General features: G+C 36.2%; 1 protein-coding gene and 2 long non-coding RNA genes across 4 annotated transcripts in view; all 3 read right to left on the bottom strand.

Moving 5' to 3' along the window:
- Positions 1-20,670, bottom strand: part of LOC113116074 (B-cell receptor CD22-like) — a 109,307-nt gene that overhangs the window by 8,854 nt on the left and 79,783 nt on the right. Inside the window, exon 6 of the mRNA XM_026283981.1 lies at positions 11,176-11,430. Within this exon, the coding sequence (XP_026139766.1) occupies positions 11,176-11,430 (255 nt within the window). The remainder of the gene's footprint in view (positions 1-11,175; positions 11,431-20,670) is intronic.
- On the bottom strand, positions 8,713-9,930 carry LOC113118449 (uncharacterized). Of its 2 annotated transcripts, XR_003294326.1 has the most exons (4): positions 9,785-9,930; positions 9,570-9,663; positions 8,994-9,039; positions 8,713-8,790 (listed from the first exon to the last, which is right to left on the bottom strand). It is a non-coding gene; the product is annotated as an uncharacterized LOC113118449 (long non-coding RNA). The 2 variants fall into 2 exon arrangements; XR_003294324.1 differs by lacking the exon at positions 9,785-9,930 and having other exon boundaries at positions 9,570-9,748.
- LOC113118513 (uncharacterized) lies at positions 17,671-18,485 on the bottom strand. The gene is made up of 3 exons (XR_003294335.1): positions 18,452-18,485; positions 18,061-18,180; positions 17,671-17,786 (listed from the first exon to the last, which is right to left on the bottom strand). It is a non-coding gene; the product is annotated as an uncharacterized LOC113118513 (long non-coding RNA).

Below are 20,670 nucleotides of genomic sequence, written 5' to 3'. Positions count from 1 at the left end.
ACTAGCTGATTTCAACCTCAAAATGTACATTTTTAAATATACCAATACTGCTATCTCCAACACGGAGAGGCTTCTTTGTGATATCAACTAACAGATTCTGAAAAAAAAAAAAACGAAAATCACCAATTTTGAAAAAAAAAAAAAACGCTTCTTTCTCATTTTGTTCGAAAGTTGTGCTGCCGACTTGTGTCACTGGTTTCCATGACGGGGCACAAATGTGCACAGCAAAATCCCCAGTGTTAATTTAACACTCTTGAGTGTGGACTCATATAAACACTAAAGCAGTGTTAAAAGTAACACTGAAGCAGAGTTGAAGTTAATTGAGTTATGATTGACCATTATTGAAGACACCTGATGTTAACAAGCAGAATCACCAAACGAGAAAATCACAATTTGTGTATCACCATTATAGTGGTCAATGTTTGATTAAGTTGGGATCTTGACCCTTCAGTTATTATCTTTAGATTTTATGTGGCTGTGGTGACTGAATTATATCATACAGACAGACCACAGCAAAGGCAATCATGTGTGCCATTGATTGAGGTTTGAGCTATTTGTTATAGAGTGACCTGAATGCCTGAGTTTAGGTTTCTTTACTGCATACATAAATTAAGTGAAAAAGAAAAGGAAGCAACTCAGCATTTCTGACATAGTATGACATGTTTATAATAGTTAGTACCACGTAAAAAAAGAAATATTTAGTTTAGACACACAGACATCAGGAATCAGGGTGAGCATCACAACAGCGGTGACCATCAAAAAAGCATGTTGTAGCCAATAAAAACTCATCCATGGCTCCCATCATGCATTGCGGCATGAATAAATTATGAGCTGAACTGTCTTTTTAACTTTTTATTCTAACTATATTTTACTTTTGCTGTTTTTATGTTCATTTTTAGTATCTAGTTTTGTGATTTTCAGAGTTGGTCTGTTTATCTGAATATGCTGTTTGTCACCATTGTTGAGATTCATACGCTGATTCTTGTTATCTGTGTGTGCCTAAAATTAAAATTCTTTAATAAAAAAAATAAAATAAATCAGAATTACTTGAAAGAGATACCTACAAAATTTATAGAAAATACAGATTTTTTCACTGTGGAATCAAAGCTGTGACAATCAATAATGGAAGTTTTACTTTGAGAAAACACTGTAAATGAGTTCAGTGATTCATGTCAAACAACGATTACATTAAAACATAATCATCAACCGCAATGATTTTTGCTCTTGGTTTGACAAACAAACTTTAAAAGTAAAAAGTTACAAGCCAAGATCCCAGCTAAAGCAAACACTGAACACTATAATGGTGACACACGAATTGTGATTTTCTCGTTTGGTGATTCTGCTTGTTAACATCAGGTGTCTTCAATAATGGTCAATCATAACTCAATTAACTTCTTAATTATCTCATTAACTTCAACTCTGCTTCAGTGTTACTTTTAACACTGCTTCAGTGTTTATATGAGTCCACACTCAGAGTGTTAAATTAACACTGGGGAGTGTTAAATTAACACTGGGGATTTTGCTGTGTGGAGGGCGATACAACACAACTAACAGAAAAGGACCGTTCCACTCAAATTTAAAAGCTGAACTTAAAAACTAGAAAAAACTTTTGCAACAATTCTCTGACAGCGAGAGAAAAAAGCATTTTTTAAAACAGTCAGTAGGCCGCCCCCTCTACCATTTTGCCGGGGAGAGTTAAAAAAAAAAGCGAGCAATCGTTAGGAACCAGTTCAGAAAAATGACTCAAATCTCCTTCCTCTGTCCAAGATTCAGTGATAAAAAAAAATCCAACTTATGAGAGGAGAAAAAATCGTTCAGCAGGAAGGTCTTATTTACCAGCGAACGGCGTTTATCAGAGCCAATTTCATGGATTTATGTAGCTGGAAGAGGTCTTGACTCTGCGCAGAGATCTGAGGTTTCCAGGATTTAGCGCCGTTTGTCGCGTGCTGAAACTGATGTGAGGAGATGCAAGACGAAGGTCAGGTGAGCAGTCAGCGTAAGGGAAAAAACAACGAGGACCAGAGAGCAGCGGAGTGTTGAACCGGCTTCCGGGCCCGGAGCATCAAGCTGGATTCGCAACTATCCCGTAGGTGATATTTCCATCTGGATGAGATCGGAGCGCGTCTGCCACACTTCCTCCTGCATTTCCTTCATGTTGGTGTGAAAGGCCAACGGCATATATAGCCCAGTATATCCGATGGCAGGGATCCACACGTTTCAAAAATAAACTATTTAGCAGCAATATTGCTGCTTGCCAGAAATGAGGTACGAATATCCAGCAAGGTTTGACGATCATAGGTCAGCAGTGCATGACAATTCGGAGACGGAAAATTGATCAAAACCAACAGACACAGATAGAGCAACAGACGACAAGCCATCACCAGCGCCATCTTTCATTACAACCTAAAACCTAAAACTTAATTAGATTTACTTAATTTCCAAATGTGTTAAAGAGCCACTCAGATGGGAAATCAAAAATTACCTGTATTACAGTGTATGATGTAGCTGTCCATCAGTGTAAACAATGTGCAAAGTAATTAAACCAAAAAGTACATAATTTATAAAGTTATTGGCTTCTAAAGTAAGGAGTCAACTCTGAATCGCTGAAACGAGTCGTTATAGATTTCAAATCTAATGCCCATCTCTATGTACGTCACTAGGAGCACTTTGCATGATAATCTCCGCCTACCATCTTGGGAGAAACGGAACTCTGAACTGCCCCACCCCCCACACAGACGCTCTGGTTGGTGTGAGAGCATCATGTCGAAGAGACAGTGTGTTTTTAATTGTAAAGGCAAGTTTGTTTTATATTCACTGCCAAAGAATGAAGATCAGAAGAACCAATGGCTAAAATTCATTTTTACCACAATACCAGAGCAGTACAACAAATCCTTGTTGTGTTCACAACATTTCACTGATGACTGTTTTCTAATCTCGGTGAGTACAAGGCAGGATTTTCAAAGCGTTTGGCCATAAAAGAGGGTTCATTACCAACTTTATTTAGACCAACGACCATCTCCGAATCACAACGTGAAGTATGATTATGAAGTTATGTGTTTGTTTTCTCCCGAGCGTCTTATCAGTATGTGTGCTGTCTGCAGCCTGTCTGCGCTGATCTTCATTTACAAAAACATCATTAAAATGAAGTGTAACTACGTGAATACTCAACGAAGAGACATGAGAGAGATATCTATAGAAAGCTTGACATGTCTACTTTAAAACTAATTAAGTTTTGCCGAAAACAGATATTCTGTGATAAAGTAATCCATATGAAAACAACGCGATCTCTGTTTTTCATGTCTCCCTTCGTTATATCTAATGTGACCACGCCCCCGCGCTGAACGCGTTATTCAGATTCAAACTGAAGTGCGCGGCTTGAATGCACCCACACAGAAGAAAAAGCAGCGAGACTGTTCAATTTTTTTTATTTTACTGTTTGCTTCGCGGTAAGAGGAATAAGACATAATTCACCCTAAACAGATGCTAACGCATTGTTTACCGTGAAGTTGTGTGCGGAACAACCAATCAAAACTATGTCAGTTGACCAATCAGAACACAGTATGCTACCGAAAGGTGGGGTTTAAGGAAACTGAATCTTTTGAACAGCTTCGCGTGAACTGTTTGGGGATCTCTGAGAATTGAGGTAATTTTAAAATGATATTTTGACAAAATGACAATGTTTTTTTAACCTTGGATGGATTTAAACCTAATGTACAGGACTTTTAAACAGTGATAGGAAGCTTAGAATTTTCATCTTACTGGCTCTTTAAATTTATTTGAAAAATGCTTGTGCAAAAATTTGCCAAATAAAAATTAAGTAAATTTACTTATAATTTTTTTTTCAGTGTAGGAAGCACAGACATTATATATGTCCACAAGAAGAGGATATGAACAGTTCAGATTATGCAGATCAGAGGATGAATAGAAAAACTCATAGTAATAACCATAAAAATATAGTAGTCAGGGTCGAAGCAGCAAGGTAGAGAGAACTAAGAAAATTTGCAAAGATGTAACATACAGTTTGTATACACTGCAAAATGTTAGATTTTGCTGTATTTGGCTGAGCAGTGGTTTGGGTGACTCACCAATTTACTGGAATTCTCTAAAATATAAAATAAGGAAGCTCGACTGGAGTTCATGCGGTAGATAATAATTTATTGAAGATAGCAGTGTAGCCGTTCTTTAACAGTGATGTTAGCATGAGAGTCTTCAAAATATCTTAAACCTTTTAAGAATCTTAGCTTCTCCAAAAGTTCTGTATGTGAGACGTTATACCAAAAGACAAAAGGACTGCAAGCGATAGATACTGTAAAGACCTCCCGCTTGAGATCCAGTAATCTCCAGGAAGTTCCTGAGGAATGCTCTGACTGTGCAGGTCACACCTTTACAGAAACAGTTTCAGCTGATTTTAATTGTTTGCATCTAAAGGAAAGTGGCAATGTAAACGCATCTGAACTGAAATATCCATAATATTTCAAACAGGAAACACTTTGAGGAAAAAAAAATATATATTACAATCGTTTAGCATTTAACAATGTGTGATATTGAACAGGACCACATGGAGAGACCTCAATGTGACTGCATATAGATATGATAGAGATCCATTCAGAATGAATAAACACAGCAGAATACAGCGATCTGAAGGAAAGTCGACAGCATCAGTGAACAGTTTGTCTGTCAGAGGGAGTGTTTGTGTGTTTCAGTGTCTGATGTCTATATGTACATAAACACCACCGATCCTCACAAACACCTTCAAAACACACTTCAGTGAGCATCTGTCATAAAACACTTGATCATACTGAAATGTGTTTGTGCCTTTACCATAATTATAATCATCATCCATCAAAACTTTACACTGGTTTGCTGTATTCAGGACTAGTTCTGACTTAAGCAGTGGCTCATTAGGGACGATAAAATAATCATCTTTTTGGATTAGATTTGAGGACGCTGATTGGCAAAATTTTATGTCATATATTGAATATGTTGATATTAGCAGTTGGCCAAACAACTATTCTGTCACACCAGAGATATGTAGTCCTACACTGTGCTGACTTTCCAAAGTCAACTATTAAGAGAAAACAGCATTCTGTACTCACAGGTGACATTGAGCTGAGCAGCAGGAGAGATGTAAGTGTGTCCATGTAGAGCACAGCTGTATCTGCCTGCATCCTCTCTTCTGACTGACTGCAGCAGGAGTTGATTGTTTCTGTCTCTTCTCTCAGTTAATGGCTGTGAGTTTCTGTACCAGATGAATGTTGCTCTGTCAGTCAGAGCGCAGCTGCTTTTACATGTCAGACTGACATTATGACCCTCTGTCACTCTCTCAGGAGCCTCCACCTGAAGATCTGAACACAACACACACATTATATCTAGTGCTGCTGTCATACACTGATTATTATTCAACATAATGCACAGAAGAAGAGCTCAGCCTCATGAAAGTCACCTGTGACAGTAAGAGTCACTCCTGGATCACCAAGCCATTGATCTATATTAGTTTTGAATCTGAAACAGTACATGTGTTGGTCGTTCTGTGTCACATGACTCAGTCTGATGGTGCAGTTCTGCTGTTTGTCTCCCAGATACTGAAGCCTCTGACTGTATTCAGGATCCTCAGACAGATCTGGAGGGTCTTCACCCTTTACAGGGTTTTTGGTCCAGAACACTTTCTCAATCTTATGTCCAGTAGGGTATGTATAAGTGCAGCTCATTATCACTGATGAGGTCTTTAGTGCACAGATGTGTGAAGAACTGTAACTCACACCCCAATCAGCAGAAACCCCTGAAACACAGAATTCATCAGGAGGAAAATTATGTTTAATCAGATACAACAGAAATTAACACATCATGCTACTTCTTAATTGAAAACAGCAACTAATTACAAGGAACTATAAGCAAATTTTCTCAGAATCTATTGAGTGATAAATGATGTGAAGTTCAACATCAGCTTTTATGAAGGGTTGTTGCAGAAAAGCAGAAATAAAAGCACAGAGACAAATGAGTGAAAAGAGAACCAGGAAATCAGCTGTAAGTATTTAACACATTCACTTATGAGATCAAGAGCAGAAAAATATTTGAGTGTTACGCTGACTTTTTGTCCAATCAGATGCTCTGAACAATGAACACGTCCCTAAACCGCATGACACTGAGCAGCAAATAACAGAAGACTACTGAATATTTATAAAAGACACAAGGCCTAAACTTCATGTTTAAAAGGAAATACGTGACCCTGGACCACAAAACCAGTCTTAAGTCACTCGGTTATATTTGTAGCAATAGCCACAAAAAACATTGTATGGGTTAAAATGAACACATTTTCTTTTATGCTAAAAATCATTAGAATATTAAGTAAAGATCATGTTCCATGATACATATTTTGTAATTTTCCTACTGTTAATATATCAAAACTTATTTTTTTTCTTAGTAATATGCATTGCTAAGAATTCATTTGGACAACTTCAAAGGCGATTTCCTCAGTATTTAGATTTTTTTTATGCCCTCATATTACATATATTCAAATATTTGTCTCTCAGCCAAATATTGTCCAATCTTAATAAACCATACATCAATGAAAAGTTTTTATTCAGCCTTCAGATGATGTATAAAAATCAATTTTGAACAATTCACTCTTTTGTGGTCCAGGGTCACATATGTGAATCCTTAAATTAAACCATCAGAGAGTTTGTAATGTGAATGTAACAGAGACTCACCGTGAATCATGAGCAGAAAGATCAGAGGAAGACGAGGAGCCATTCTGACCGACATCAGCGTCAAATATATCTATAATACAGCATTAATCAGCTCTTATACACTCATGAACAGTACATCTACATCTCCATATTCTTAACATTTCTCACGTTAAGACTCGTGTGTTATATGAGCAATAATCATCAGTTTTCTTTGAAGTATGAGTGTGTTTGTCTTACCGTGTTGAAGCTCATCAGATCAGCAGCAGACAAATGACTGACTGTTTTAACACGTGCACTTTATCTTTAGACTTGGTGTGGTTAACACTTTTTTTTTTTTTTTAGTTGCAGAAACATCAGTGTCCCTTCCTTAACAACAGAACAACATACTGGACTAAAACTGCAGAAAAATAGTGCTTCGTTATCAGAAGCTGATAATATTGAGTATTTCGAGATCATGGTTTTTAATAGCAGGAATATAATGTGAAATAAGGCAGTGCTTGTATCCACCACTGAACATCACTTCAGCTGTTTTGTTCTGCTGCCTTAATCTGAATATTATGGTCTGGTTTCACAGACTGGGTTTGGACTAAATCAGGATTAGGCCATAGTTCAATTAGGACATGTCTGAAACCATTTGATAAATGATCTGAGTGAATTATTTCTTCAGTTTAGATGGAGTAATTGAAAGCATATCAAATAAGTCAGTCATAAAAATCATGCTTCACTAAATAAGTGTGAAAGTTAAGACGAAAAATTATTAATGTTGCTCTAAACATTATAAAGATGTGAGTTTTGTGGCTTGATGTTCATGTCTATCAGCTCTGAGACCTTCTTTATTCTAATAAAGTCCTTTGACACATAACCCTCTATCATATCTACACACTATCTTCAGAGAAAAAAAGGTCAAAAATATGCATGATCTGTTGATATGATGATGTTTGTCCAATCAGACGCTCTGAAGAGTGAGAAAGTCCCTCCCCTAAACCGCCTCACACTGACTAACAAGAAATCAGCAAATCATATGCAAGACTGTGATGTAACGAAGAACTACTGGATATTCATAAAATGGACACGCACAGTAACATCTCTTCTTCCTTTTTCATCAGCACCACACAGAAACTACTCATTATCACTCATTATCAGGTCTTTGATAATACAATTTTGTCAGGAATTATGTGTTACATGAGCTTCATCTATAGAAATCAGTTTTTATTGAAGTATGAGTGTGTTTGTTTTTCTGTATTGAAGCATCAGATCAGCAGCAGCCACACATCTGACTCTTTTAATACAGTGTTTAACACTCTTTTAATTTGCAGACGTTGGATTTTGGTTGAAAATTAAAATCGGGTTGACGTCAAGATCCAACGTTGGGCAGATGCTGAATTTTGGCCGAAATAAACACCCCCCCACCCCAAAAAACATAAAAAACTGTGAAATGCATGGCAGTACACGTATAACCAGCTTCACTTATTACTAACCAGTTTGACTTTATTTCTGTCAGATGTCTACAGAAGTTATTTTGAGAATTTACAGAGGTTTAGATGTTGATGTTTTATTTGAAAATGTTTGGTCACCATTATTGTGATCAGTGTTTGCTTTACTTGGGTAGTTTGATATTTATATAATATTTATATTGTCCATTGTGAAGGTGTGAAATTGAAATATTGAAGGCAAATGTATTTTTAAAATGTTAAAACAGTGAGCTTACTTCATATTTATATTTCTATACAATAACATTTAATTTTACTGTTACATCATTCCTAAACTATAAAGAAATAAAAGGCTTCACCAACTATTCATTAATGATAGCTGTCAATCATATGTGGCTCCGCCCACAGAGCTCAGGATTGGTTCCTCTCTGCTCCGCCTCTCACAGCATCATCTTCCTGTTGATCTGAAAAAAACAAGAAGAAGAAGATGGAACGACTGACTGAAGTTCATCAACAACATTATAAACCTCCCACAAGCTTGATAAAACAATCAAACTAGAACTGTGATGATGATCTGACTTTGACGTCTCACTTACTGTGAGTGTGTCGTAGAGGTCAGAGGTCGTGGACTTGAGCTCAAGAGCTGTATATGTGTCTTCACTGGGATCAGAGATCTACAGAGACAGAAGCAGATGAGTTCATGTTTAAAATCTGAAAATGTAACTGCACTGAGTTTATTATTGAGAGGAACTGTTAACTGAATCCAGGACTATAGAATCAGGTGTCCTGTACTCTTCATATCTGTGTACGGCTCATACAGCAGCTGTGGGAAACATCTCTCATGCAGAAAAACACTGTAAATTACTGATCATCTCACCGCAGACTCCTTCATAGCTGATCTTCTGTTCATCCTTTTAGTAAGACTGTCAGAAGAAAGATGAATAAACAGCACATTTAAAGAGATTCATATAGATATTACATATCCTGATCTGTTGTGATGTTGGAGGACCTCGATCAGTGACTGAATGAACCTGTTTCTACAATAATGTTGTAGGAGACAAGTTATTGTTTATACTGAATTTATTTCACGTATTTTAGATTGTGTTGTTTCGTGTTGTCTTGTGTTTTTGTGGTTTAGGAGTCCTCTATAGGAGGTGATATATCAGAATATAATGGTGTTATGTCTGAGTGCCAGGAGTGTATTTACTGAAGAGGAAGAGGAGTGAAACACTGTCAGTGGTGTTTCCCGTGTGGTACACAAATAGTCTGTGTCACTACAGATGTTGTTCAGAAATGTTCATAGATTCATTTTAATAAACACAGCATTATGAAATCACACACATCCCTTAATGTAATAACGGTAGATTTTAACTGTTATACATGCATGTGTGGTAAACAAGTATATTTTAACCCTGAAAGCATACAGCAGTTATTTGTGAAAGGAGCTTCTTACCAAAGGTACATCATGAAAGCACCTGATGCTCCACCGAGTAAAACAGCAGCAGAAACAGAAACAGCTAGAGCTACTGACGAGAAACATCTGACTGCTGAAATACAGACAAACATACACACCATACTGTACATTTAACAGGACTAGATACCACAACATACACTGACAAATAATGAAGAAAGCAGGTTAAAAAATAGAATATGATTGATAAAACTCACACATGACGTTTAGAGTCACAGCATCAGAGTATTTCTCTCCATGTTCATTGATGGATCTACACTTGTATTCTCCACTGTGATCAGAGCTGATCTTTGAGATGCTGTAGATTCTTCCAGATCCTACAAACGTTCTTCCTTTAAACCAGCTGATTTCTGCTGATTCTGAGGGTTTGAATCACTGCTGCAGGTCAGAGTCACTGAATCTCCCTCCACTATTACAGATGGACTGATGGAGACTGAGACGCTCCTGGGAGGATCTAAAACAGAACAGAAAAAAAAAAAAAAAGATTTTATGTTAATCAAGGTGTCTGCAGATATGATCAAGTTACATTTAAGGCTTTTGAAGAACCTCTTAATACCACTTTATGTGAAATTTATGACCAAACTTGTGATGGAATTACATTGAATATTACATCCGTGATACGTATATTTAATTTGTTTTAATGTAATGTCCCATAGTCACTGAGATATTTTGTGGTGTACACAATTTATTCTGATGTAATATTTTCATCAGTGTAGTATCAGCTTTTTCAAACTTAAATCTGCATGTTTTTAATATTTACCCCAAGATGTCATTTACCTTAATAAAGGCCAATATTTTTTACCCTTATTAAATATATGCATAATCTTTCATGCCAAATTCTTACAATTAATCAATAAATTAATTATATACTACTGCGCTGTTACCAATAAAGTTGTTTTAAAAATATTTTACACAGCAAAATTACAACTGCAGTAAATAATGTAATGAGATTAATATTTTAAATAACATTTGTAATATACAAATAAGAAATGTTGGGAAAATGCATACTTTTAAAGATGAGACTAAACAATAAATCACTTATTCATTAAATCGCTTCCTTCAAACCTGAAGTGTTGCTTGGATAATGTGCAATAATTCTGATCTGATCTTTGATCAGAAATGTTTTTGTTGGTGAAACAGAACAAAACAGTTGTGTCTCAAATGTAAGTAACTTCATACTTTACTTGTTTGTTGAACTAAAATCAATGAAACATTTGCAATTGTGAAAATATTCAGAAATCTTGTCACAGATGTTACTTAACTACATTGTTTTAAATAAACAAAACATTTTTAATTTTGACCTCAGTATGTTTGTTCTGTGAGTTTCTTTATATATGTCCCTCATATGATTTGATTTCTCCATGAAAGTCTCTCACACACACAGACAGACAGCGGGACTGAGACCAGAAATACACACTATCCATAATCTATCACTGTTTATAAATTAGAAGAATCATTCTCGTGTTTCGAAGCATCACTAGTTATTTTTTGTCACTTTAGTTTTAATCAGACTAGATACCACAAAATATACTGACAAATAAAGCAGGTGTGTGTGTTTAGAATATAGAATATGATTCATAAAACTCACACATGACATTTAAAGTCACAGCATCAGAGTATTTCTCTCCATGTTCATTGATGGATCTACACTTGTATTCTCCACTGTGATCAGATCTGATGTTTGAGATGCTGTAGATTCTTCCAGATCCTACAATCATTCCTCCTTTAAACCAGCTGATTTCTGCAGGAGGGTTTGAATCACTGCTGCAGGTCAGAGTCACTGAATCTCCCTCCAATATTACACCAGATGGACTGATGGAGACTGAAACACTCCTGGGTGGGTCTAAAAACAATTACAAAAATATTTGTTGACTTGACCTTTGAATACTCTGTCAGTAATGCAATCTAAAAATGATCCCAATAAATGTTTTTCAGTATAATGTTTAATAAACTCACACATGACGTTTAAAGTCACATCATCAGAGTATTTCTCTCCATGTTCATTGATGGATCTACACTTGTATACTTCACTGTGATCAGAGCTGATCTTTGAGATGCTGTAGATTCTTCCAGATCCTATAAATGTTCCTCCTTTAAACCAGCTGATTTCTGCAGGAGGGATTGAATCACTGCTGCAGTTCAGAGTCACTGAATCTCCCTCCACTATTACAGATGGACTGATGGACACTGAGACACTCCTGGGAGGGTCTAAAACAGAAAAATACAAAAACAAATTTGTCATTGCATAAGACCTATGAATAAGAGATTTCTGAATCTCCCTCCTTTATTTCTCCAGATGGACTGATGGAGATCACAGGATTCTCTGGAGGATCTGCAGGTGTCTGGTGAAAGTATTCATGGTATATTCTCTATTTATATACATTTTTATTCATTGACGAAACATTGCATTTGTAAACAGTTTCCTTCTCAACCTTAGACATTATATATATATTTTTTTCATTTTTCTTTTAGAGACTGTTGAAAATGAAGGCCCAGTATTTAACAGTATTTTCTGATTGGATGTTAATGTGATTGACAGTTAGTTTGACCGTCCAGAAGAAAGACAACTTTTTAATTTCGTACAGGCCTGTCAAGAAAAGAAATAGTGTTTGTTTATATCGTTTGCTTACACACTTAACAAATATTTAACTATTTAATCAATTTTCCATCAGTTTGATTACATAAATAAATAATCTTTCTGTGATTCATATGTCAGTCATACGTAATTTAATCAGGTAATGATTGATGTAATACTTCACAAGTCCCCAGAGTTAACTAAACACTGCTCTGTGTTCATGTGTTTCCACAATACAGAGTATTAAAGTAGCACTGAAGCAGTGTTTTCATGAAATAATTGTATGAGTTATGATTTTGGAGAAGGGATAAGAGATTATACAAACTGGCCATTAATCAGAGATTAATGACAAGATTAATTTTAATTAATCAGAGATTAATGACAGTTAATTTTAAAGATGAAACATCATTCTCTACTCACAGGAGACATTGAGCTGAGCAGCAGGAGAGATGTAAGTGTGTCCATGTAGAGCACAGCTGTATCTGCCTGCATCCTCTCTTCTGACTGACTGCAGCAGGAGTTGATTGTTTCTGTCTCTTCTCTCAGTTAATGGCTGTGAGTTTCTGTACCAGATGAATGTTGCTCTGTCAGTCAGATTGCAGCTGCTTTTACATGTCAGACGGACATTATGACCCTCTGTCACTCTCTCAGGAGCCTCCACCTGAAGATCTGAACACAACACACACATTATATCTAGTGCTGCTGTCATACACTGATTATTATTCAACATAATGCACAGAAGAAGAGCTCAGCCTCATGAAACTCACCTGTGACAGTGAGATTCACTCCAGGATGACCAAGCCATACGCCACCAGGTTTATCAGTGATGAATCTGAAACAGTACATGTGTTGGTCGTTCTGTGTCACATGACTCAGTCTGATGGTGCAGTTCTGCTGTTTGTCTCCCAGATACTGAAGCCTCTGACTGTATTCAGGATCCTTAGACAGATCTGGATAGTCTTCACCCTTTACAGGGTTTTTGGTCCAGAACACTTTCTCAATCTTATATCCAGTAGGGTATGTATAAGTGCAGCTCATTATCACTGATGAGTTCTTTAGTGCACAGATGTGTGAAGGACTGTAACTCACACCCCAATCAGCAGAAACCACTGAAACACAGAATACATCAGGAGGAAAATTATGTTTTATCGGTTACAACAGAAAATTAACACATCATGATACTTTTTTACTGAAAAGAGCAACTCATTATAAGGAAATAAAAGCTAATCAGTTTGGAAACAAAAGCAAAGAGACCAAGGAGTGAAAGAGAACCAGGAAATCATCCGTGAACAACACGCTACACTGTCAACTAATGAAAAACAAGATTAAGAAAATAAAAAAAATTGATTTTGACATCAAAATATGGGTTTTAGTTCACATTTATCAGATCTGCTCATCTATGAGCTACTGAACTATTTAACATATTCACCTCTGAGATCATGAGCCAAAAATATTCTAAAGTTGCACTGACTTTTTGTCCAATCAGATGCTCTGAATAATGAACACTTCATTAAACCACATGACACTGACCAGTGAATAACAGAAGACTACTAGATATTTATAAAAGTCCTGTGACATTTCTCACCTATACTTCCTGTTTAAAAGGACATATGTGAGGTTTTACATCTCTCTATTCTTAACATTTCTCACGTTAAGACTCGTGTGTTATATGAGCAATAATCATCAGTTTTCATTGAAGTATGAGTGTGTTTGTCTTACCGTGTTGAAGCTCATCAGATCAACAGCAGACACATGACTGTTTTAACACATGAACTTTAGATATGTGGCTTTGTGTAGTTAACACCTTTTTTTTTTTTTTACACAGTTGCAGATATATCAGTGTTCCTCCCTCAGCAAGAGAACAACATTACTGGACTTAATCTACAGAAAAACAGAGCTCTTTTTCTTTAAGTTAATTTAAATACATTTACTGAAGGTGTTTAGAGAACAAGATTGTGTTTGCAGACTTTCTGCTGGATATTTAACTTATTGGTTAAAATGATGTCACCATCATGGAGATCAGTGTTTGGTTTAGTTGACCCTTGATTTGTTGGGTCAGATCTCTATCTGTAGCTCCTCATGTATTGCTGAGAAGAAAAGAGATCTGTGATATGTGAAGAACATGTAGTCACACTGAGCTGGTTTACTTCTGTTTATATATATATAAAATGTTTTTTCTCTGTTTTCACATGTTTAGGTTTTGAGTCTCAGTGAAATAATACCAGTGAAACTACAGCATACAAAAAAAAAAAAAAAAAAAAACATTATTCTAATATTTGTAGGGAGTGAATTTTAAAATTGGGTAACGCATATAGAAATTTGAACTCCATTGCTTGCTTTTTAGACACACACACAGAGATCAAGAACCAGCATATGATGCTCTACAACGGTGACAATCAACAAAATGCTTCATGAGATTCATGCATTCAATAATGAGATCATTAAGAGACTAATTAATGGATGATTGTGCATTAGTGATGAACACCTGCTGTTATTGAGAACTACAGAGGATCAGATGATGATGTTTTATTGGTTAAAATGATCATGGAGATCACCATCATGGAGATCAGTGTTTGGTTTAGTTGTGTTCTTGACCCTTGATTTGTTGGGTCAGATCTCTCTGTAGCTTATTTGTTATTTTTCTGGATTCTGATTAAAGGTTAAAATAAATTATAACCAAAAAGCATGTCTAATTATTGTAAATCATGCATAGTATGCGATTTAACTTCATATTTAAGGGACATATTTTAGGGTTTTAATTTTTTCTCAAATGAAGTGTTTTCTGTTTTAATTACATTTAAATAGTATAATTATATTAAATATTATAATACAAGTTTTAATAATCAAAAAATATTTTTGGTTTAAATCAAGGCAATCTGTTTACTCAAACGGTTTGAGTAAAGTTTACTTATCGGGTTTTATGATATATAAATTAAATTGTATAATTAAATTGTAATAATCTAAAAGCATTTTTTGTCAACTGAATTAATAAAAACTGTGACATTTATTATTTTAGTATTATACCATTTTAATATTTCATTCATATTTTATAATGTTTTGTTTCTTCGTCTGAAATTCTGTGTTCTGTCTGTTTTAATTTCTTTGGATTTATAATTTAAGACAAATGATGTGTTCATGTCATCATAAAGTTCAGATGACAGATGCTGAAAACAGTGAAAGTGTCGTAGATGAAAACACACATCTGACACAGAGATATGCAGGATTCATGTTTAAAAAGCTGTCTTTTGCAGTTTATTATTCACATTTGAGTACAAATAACAACTTTATAAATCACCAACATTTAACTAAAAATATAAAACTGAAAAACACATAAAGAGACCGAAAGGTTAAGGATCCAAACACAGAATATATTGAAGGGTTAATCCACAGAAGAGTCCAAAAACAGACAAAGGTCATTCACAGACAGATAATAACAGGGTCCTGAACAACAGACTGATGATCAAAACCAGCATACGAGGCTTAGAAATGACATAATGAGACCTGCAAGACTTGGACAAGGCGTATGTGCAAAGGATTGTGGGGAATGAAGTCCATGACAGAGGAGCAACAGTTTGAATGGAGCTCCCTCTGGTGGCTATCAAGGGCACTCCAGCTGGTGTGTGTGACAATAGCACAGTGGAAACATAAATTAAAGATCAGATTTGAATTATATAAATAAAAACCACACATACAAACTTTAGACATATTAAAAATAAAGTCAGGTTAAATTGGCCACTTATTAATGAATGCACATGTCATCTAACTCTAACATCTAACATTTTTGTCAGACTACTTTATATTACTTTAACTGTTGCTTCATTTAACTACTAAGAAAATAAAATAGTTATGTATTCTGTTGTTTTTGTTTACCCATGTAACACTAACATTTAAGAATAAAAGGTATATCAGGCTGCTGTCACTTTAAGACCTAATGCACAGCTCCAGTACTGATGCTTATATCAGATCTGCACTTCGATGGTTATTATGACAGAATTAGTGAAGTTCAGGATTCATTCAGTGGATGTTTTTCAGTGGATTTGAAGAACTTTAATCCCTGCTATCCAGAATGTCACAACAAACAGATTTTTTGCCACATTTTCTCCAGACAAAGATTCCAGCGGCTCCCACCGCAAACACAACTCCTGCAATGATTAGCGCTGGTGCTACGACTGGCTCTGCTAGCAAACCTGCTGTTATCAACCCTACACTTGCTGGTGCTGCTCCTGCTGTGACTTTATTTAGGGTTTTTTCTAGTTTTTCATTAAAGATCTTTTTTTGAATCATGTTTTTAAACATCTCATTTGTGTAGAACTTCCACTGGTTTCTCTCTGCAATGTTTTCGATCTTCTCCAGCAGCTCTGAGATCTGATTGTGATCATCTCTATTCTCGTTGTTGAATGAGTGAAATCTGCCACCGCAGCCTTGAACCAGCGACTGGAGAAGGCTTCTCTCTCTGATATATTCATCTAATGTTTTCCCCGTCAGATGATCGGCGTGAGTGAACAGAACGATGGTGTGACATAAAGCATCTTCTCCAATGTTCTTACGAATCCATCTCTCGGTGTTATTCTCCTCGTCTGTGAATCTCGTGTCCAGTTTGATCACCAGCAGAAACACATGAGGACCGGGAGCAGACATGAAGACAAACTTCTCGATTTCTTCCTTCATCTTCTCTTCTGGTGCATCGATCAGTCCAGGAGTGTCAATTATTATCATCCTCTTTCCACACACGAAAGCTTCTAGCTCTCTGCTGTCAGATCTCCTTTGGCCCAGGAAGGTTTCTACCACGCTGGTCTTTCCTGATTTCGTTTTACCCAGCAGCACAAAGCGAGGTTTTTCAGCCCCTGTCAATCAGATTGTGAATTAACTGAGTGTTTAGGTTCAACACTATCAATTGGAAATGAAGTGACACAGGCACAGAGAACAGATTTTATTCACAAACATCAGTTTATATCATGGTGGTATTATGTGTCAAAAGCACTTACAGAACTGTGCTCTATTGCGTATCTTTCTCTGAGCGTCCTGGTACATCTCATTAGTGTAGTGCTGTCCTCCATTCTTCTCCACCATGATCTCAATCTTCTCCAGCAGTTCTGTGACTTGATCGCGGTTCCTCATGTCTTCGTTGTTAAACGGGTGATATCTGCCCTCACACTTATTTACGAGGGCCTGGAGATCTTCACTTTCAGTGATGTACAGATCTAAAGGTCTTCCCTTGAGATAATCAGCGTGAGTGAACAGAAGGATGGTGTATTGAGTAGCTTCTTCTCCAAAGTTCTCCTGAATCCATTTGACTGTGTTTTTCTCCTCTTCTGTGAATCTCACACCCAGTCTGATGAGCAGCAGAAACGCATGAGGACCAGGAGCAGACATGTAGACACATTTCACTATTTCACTCTTCATTTCCCCCTCTGACATCCGTGTATCAAACAGGCCTGGCGTGTCGACGACTGAGATGATCCGCTCACCAATCTGTGCTTCTCCTCTCTCACAGGTCTCAGTAACCGATCCTGGAGAAACAGCCTTGATGAAATACTCTCTGCCCAGGATGGTGTTTCCCGCTGAACTCTTTCCTGATCCAGTTTTACCCAGCAGCACAATCCTGAGTTCAGATGGAGCCGATCCTGTCAGTCACATGATCATGTCTGGATTAGACAAAGCTTTTTAACCGTGTTCAAAATAATTAGAAAATCATGTCATTATTTACCCACCCTCCACCTTTTCCAAACCTCAAAATAAAATATGTTGAAGAATAACGGTAACCAAACAGTTGACGGCAGCCATTGACTCCCATAGTATGGACAAATAAAGTGTGAGTCAATGTACAATCAAATGTTTGGTTATCAACATTATATTTGACAAATGTTTATTGCATGTCTGCTTGATCAGTGAAGGTACATGTGAAATAAATACTGTCTTCTGTGGATTGCTGTGTCCTCCCATGATGCTCGTAGTTGTGATGTCGGTGTGTCTGATTTAGTGTCCGTCGTCGCACCGCAGAAGATTGTCTTTCTGAAACTAGTTTTCAGGAGTGACAGATGGACACAGTTAAACTGCAGCCAAGCTAACCTTGAAAACCTGGAGCTGACAACACTACAAACTTACACATAACAGCTCACTACACTACATAAACCTAGGGCATGACGGGTTTTTAAAACAACATTTATTATTTTAAAAATTCATTTATCATGAAGACAGATCTTGATAATTTGGATCTGGACAGAGTTAAAATCAATTGAATCTTTTCTAAAGACTAAAACCACATAGCAATGAAGCAGATAAATCTTACCAAATGAATCGATGGCACCTTCATCTGAAAACAGAGGAACTATGGAGAAAGCGATATATATATATATATGATAAAGTGATATGTAATGTGCGGATTATTAGTAGATCATTTGTGTCTTTATGAAGTAAGTACTCACCTCTGTCATTCATTTTCTTTCTGCTTGATTTTGGTTTCTCAGAAAGCTGTAAATCATTCAGTCACTTATATATCAAAGCACACATGATCTTTAAACAGTTCCAGTATGATTTATTCCAGTTTAACAAAAGGAAAATTATTAATACTTGAAACATTTTAAATAAAGATAATTGTTTTACCAAGTTCGAGATTAAATCTGAGGATGATTCTCATAAAAATATTTTTTCCTGCAAGGTTTTTTCAAGATCAATTAAAAAAAAGAAAGAAAAGGAATTGTTATAATTCACAATTTATGTATACAATAGTTATGTATTTTAATAATATAGAGAAGCATATTGGGTTTGGCCTTTATCATCTTAGTCCATTATGCCACATTTTGCGGTATGTGAGGAAAATACTATATACTTATTCATTAAAATAATGAACTGTATATTTAATTTGATATTTTAATAGCATCTTAATACAATAAGCCATGTTGAGTGTTGGGTGTTCTGGCCACGGATTTGCCGGTCTTGTCTGTTTCTTGCAGGACCCTGTATGTTATAGTACTAAATTAGTTTTAATCGTTTAATCATCAACATAGCTTCAATCATTCAACATGCATGATTTGTGTCGATTGCAATTGTCGCAGGTAGCGATTGCAAGAGATATTGTAATTTAGTTTATTTTTTCTTGTCTTCGCCACCTGGATACTGTTATAAAATGTTGGGAAACTCAAACAAAAAGTAAAAAAAAAAAAAAAAAAAAAAAAAAAAAAAAAAAAAATCTGCAAAGTAAAAAAAAAAGACTGCAAGTGATGTCACTAGCGGAAGTGCAAGTGTCTGAGCGTGCAAGTGCAAGTCTGCAGCCAGACCCTCTTGGACGTGACAGCATTGGATAGAGGAATTAATTTGCAAGCCTCCTTACAAACGGGCGCATAGTCATTATTATTATCATCATCATTATCATTAGAATTATTACTGCTTTTCTGGTCATATTGACATTCACTGTACTTTTATCTTTGGTAACTTGGCATTAACAATAAAACATTAAATAAAAAAATAACTAATAATTTGTCCTTCGGGCTCAGACTGCGCTGACTGAAAGAAGTGAACTAGACTACTTCCAGAACAGAACCTAAAGAATACTGCGCATGCGCGACTGAACGAATCACTCCCGAGACGACTCGTTCTTCCCGAGTCACATTAAAGATTCGTTCAAAATGAACGAATCGTTCAAGAACGACCCATCACTAAAACATATAGCATCAATTTATCAATTTAAACTTAGTCAATTGGTGACTAAGACTTTGCAACCACTCAGTGTTGTTTTTCGAGATCGTGCTGACACATTGTGAATACATTATCTGAAATGAGAAGACTAATCAGAATTTTAGATGTCGTTTATTATACGGATGTTTAATGCGAATAGAGCCCAAGCGCGAGCGTCTCACACGCGTTTCCGCTAGTTGCGTTAAAAGAGACAAATATAAAGCATGCTGCTATAAAACAGTCTTCTTAAACTATTCAACAAGTTCGTGAAAGAATCATGTAAGTGATTCTACTCACAGAAAATCTTTCCTTCTGCTCTGTTTATCGTATGTGGCCTGGATCCGCTAGATTTAGGATGAAGAGATTCAGATGAAGAAGATCCTGCAGAACAGGGTTGAGCTGAACCTGAGGCGGTGCTACATGTGTCCTTACAAACTCTCATTGGCTCTGCCGTCTTCATATTCATGATAGGAAATATGTTCGTATTTCTATTCTTCAAGTCTGTGTGAACTGGGAGAATGAAGAAGTATGTAAAAAAAAAAAATGAACCCTCATTATTTAACCAGAATTATAATGCTTATCTCCAGCTCTTTCTAAAGAGAAATTAACTGTGAATTAAACATCACAAAATGTAAATTAGTTCGCATAATGACGAGAAATAAATCAGTATAACATGGCAATAATATATTTGTATGAGAAATACATTAAACACACACACACACACACACACACACACACACACACACACACACACACACACACGATGTGTTTTTCCTCATCCTGTAATTCAAGGCTTTTCCTGTAGAGAGCAGTTTACTTTCAGTTTCACTTTAG

Source organism: Carassius auratus, chromosome 1 (assembly GCF_003368295.1).
Source record: "Carassius auratus strain Wakin chromosome 1, ASM336829v1, whole genome shotgun sequence".
NCBI lineage: Eukaryota > Metazoa > Chordata > Actinopteri > Cypriniformes > Cyprinidae > Carassius > Carassius auratus.
Note: the sequence above shows the minus strand (reverse complement) of the source record. Positions and strands in the feature narration are given on the sequence as shown.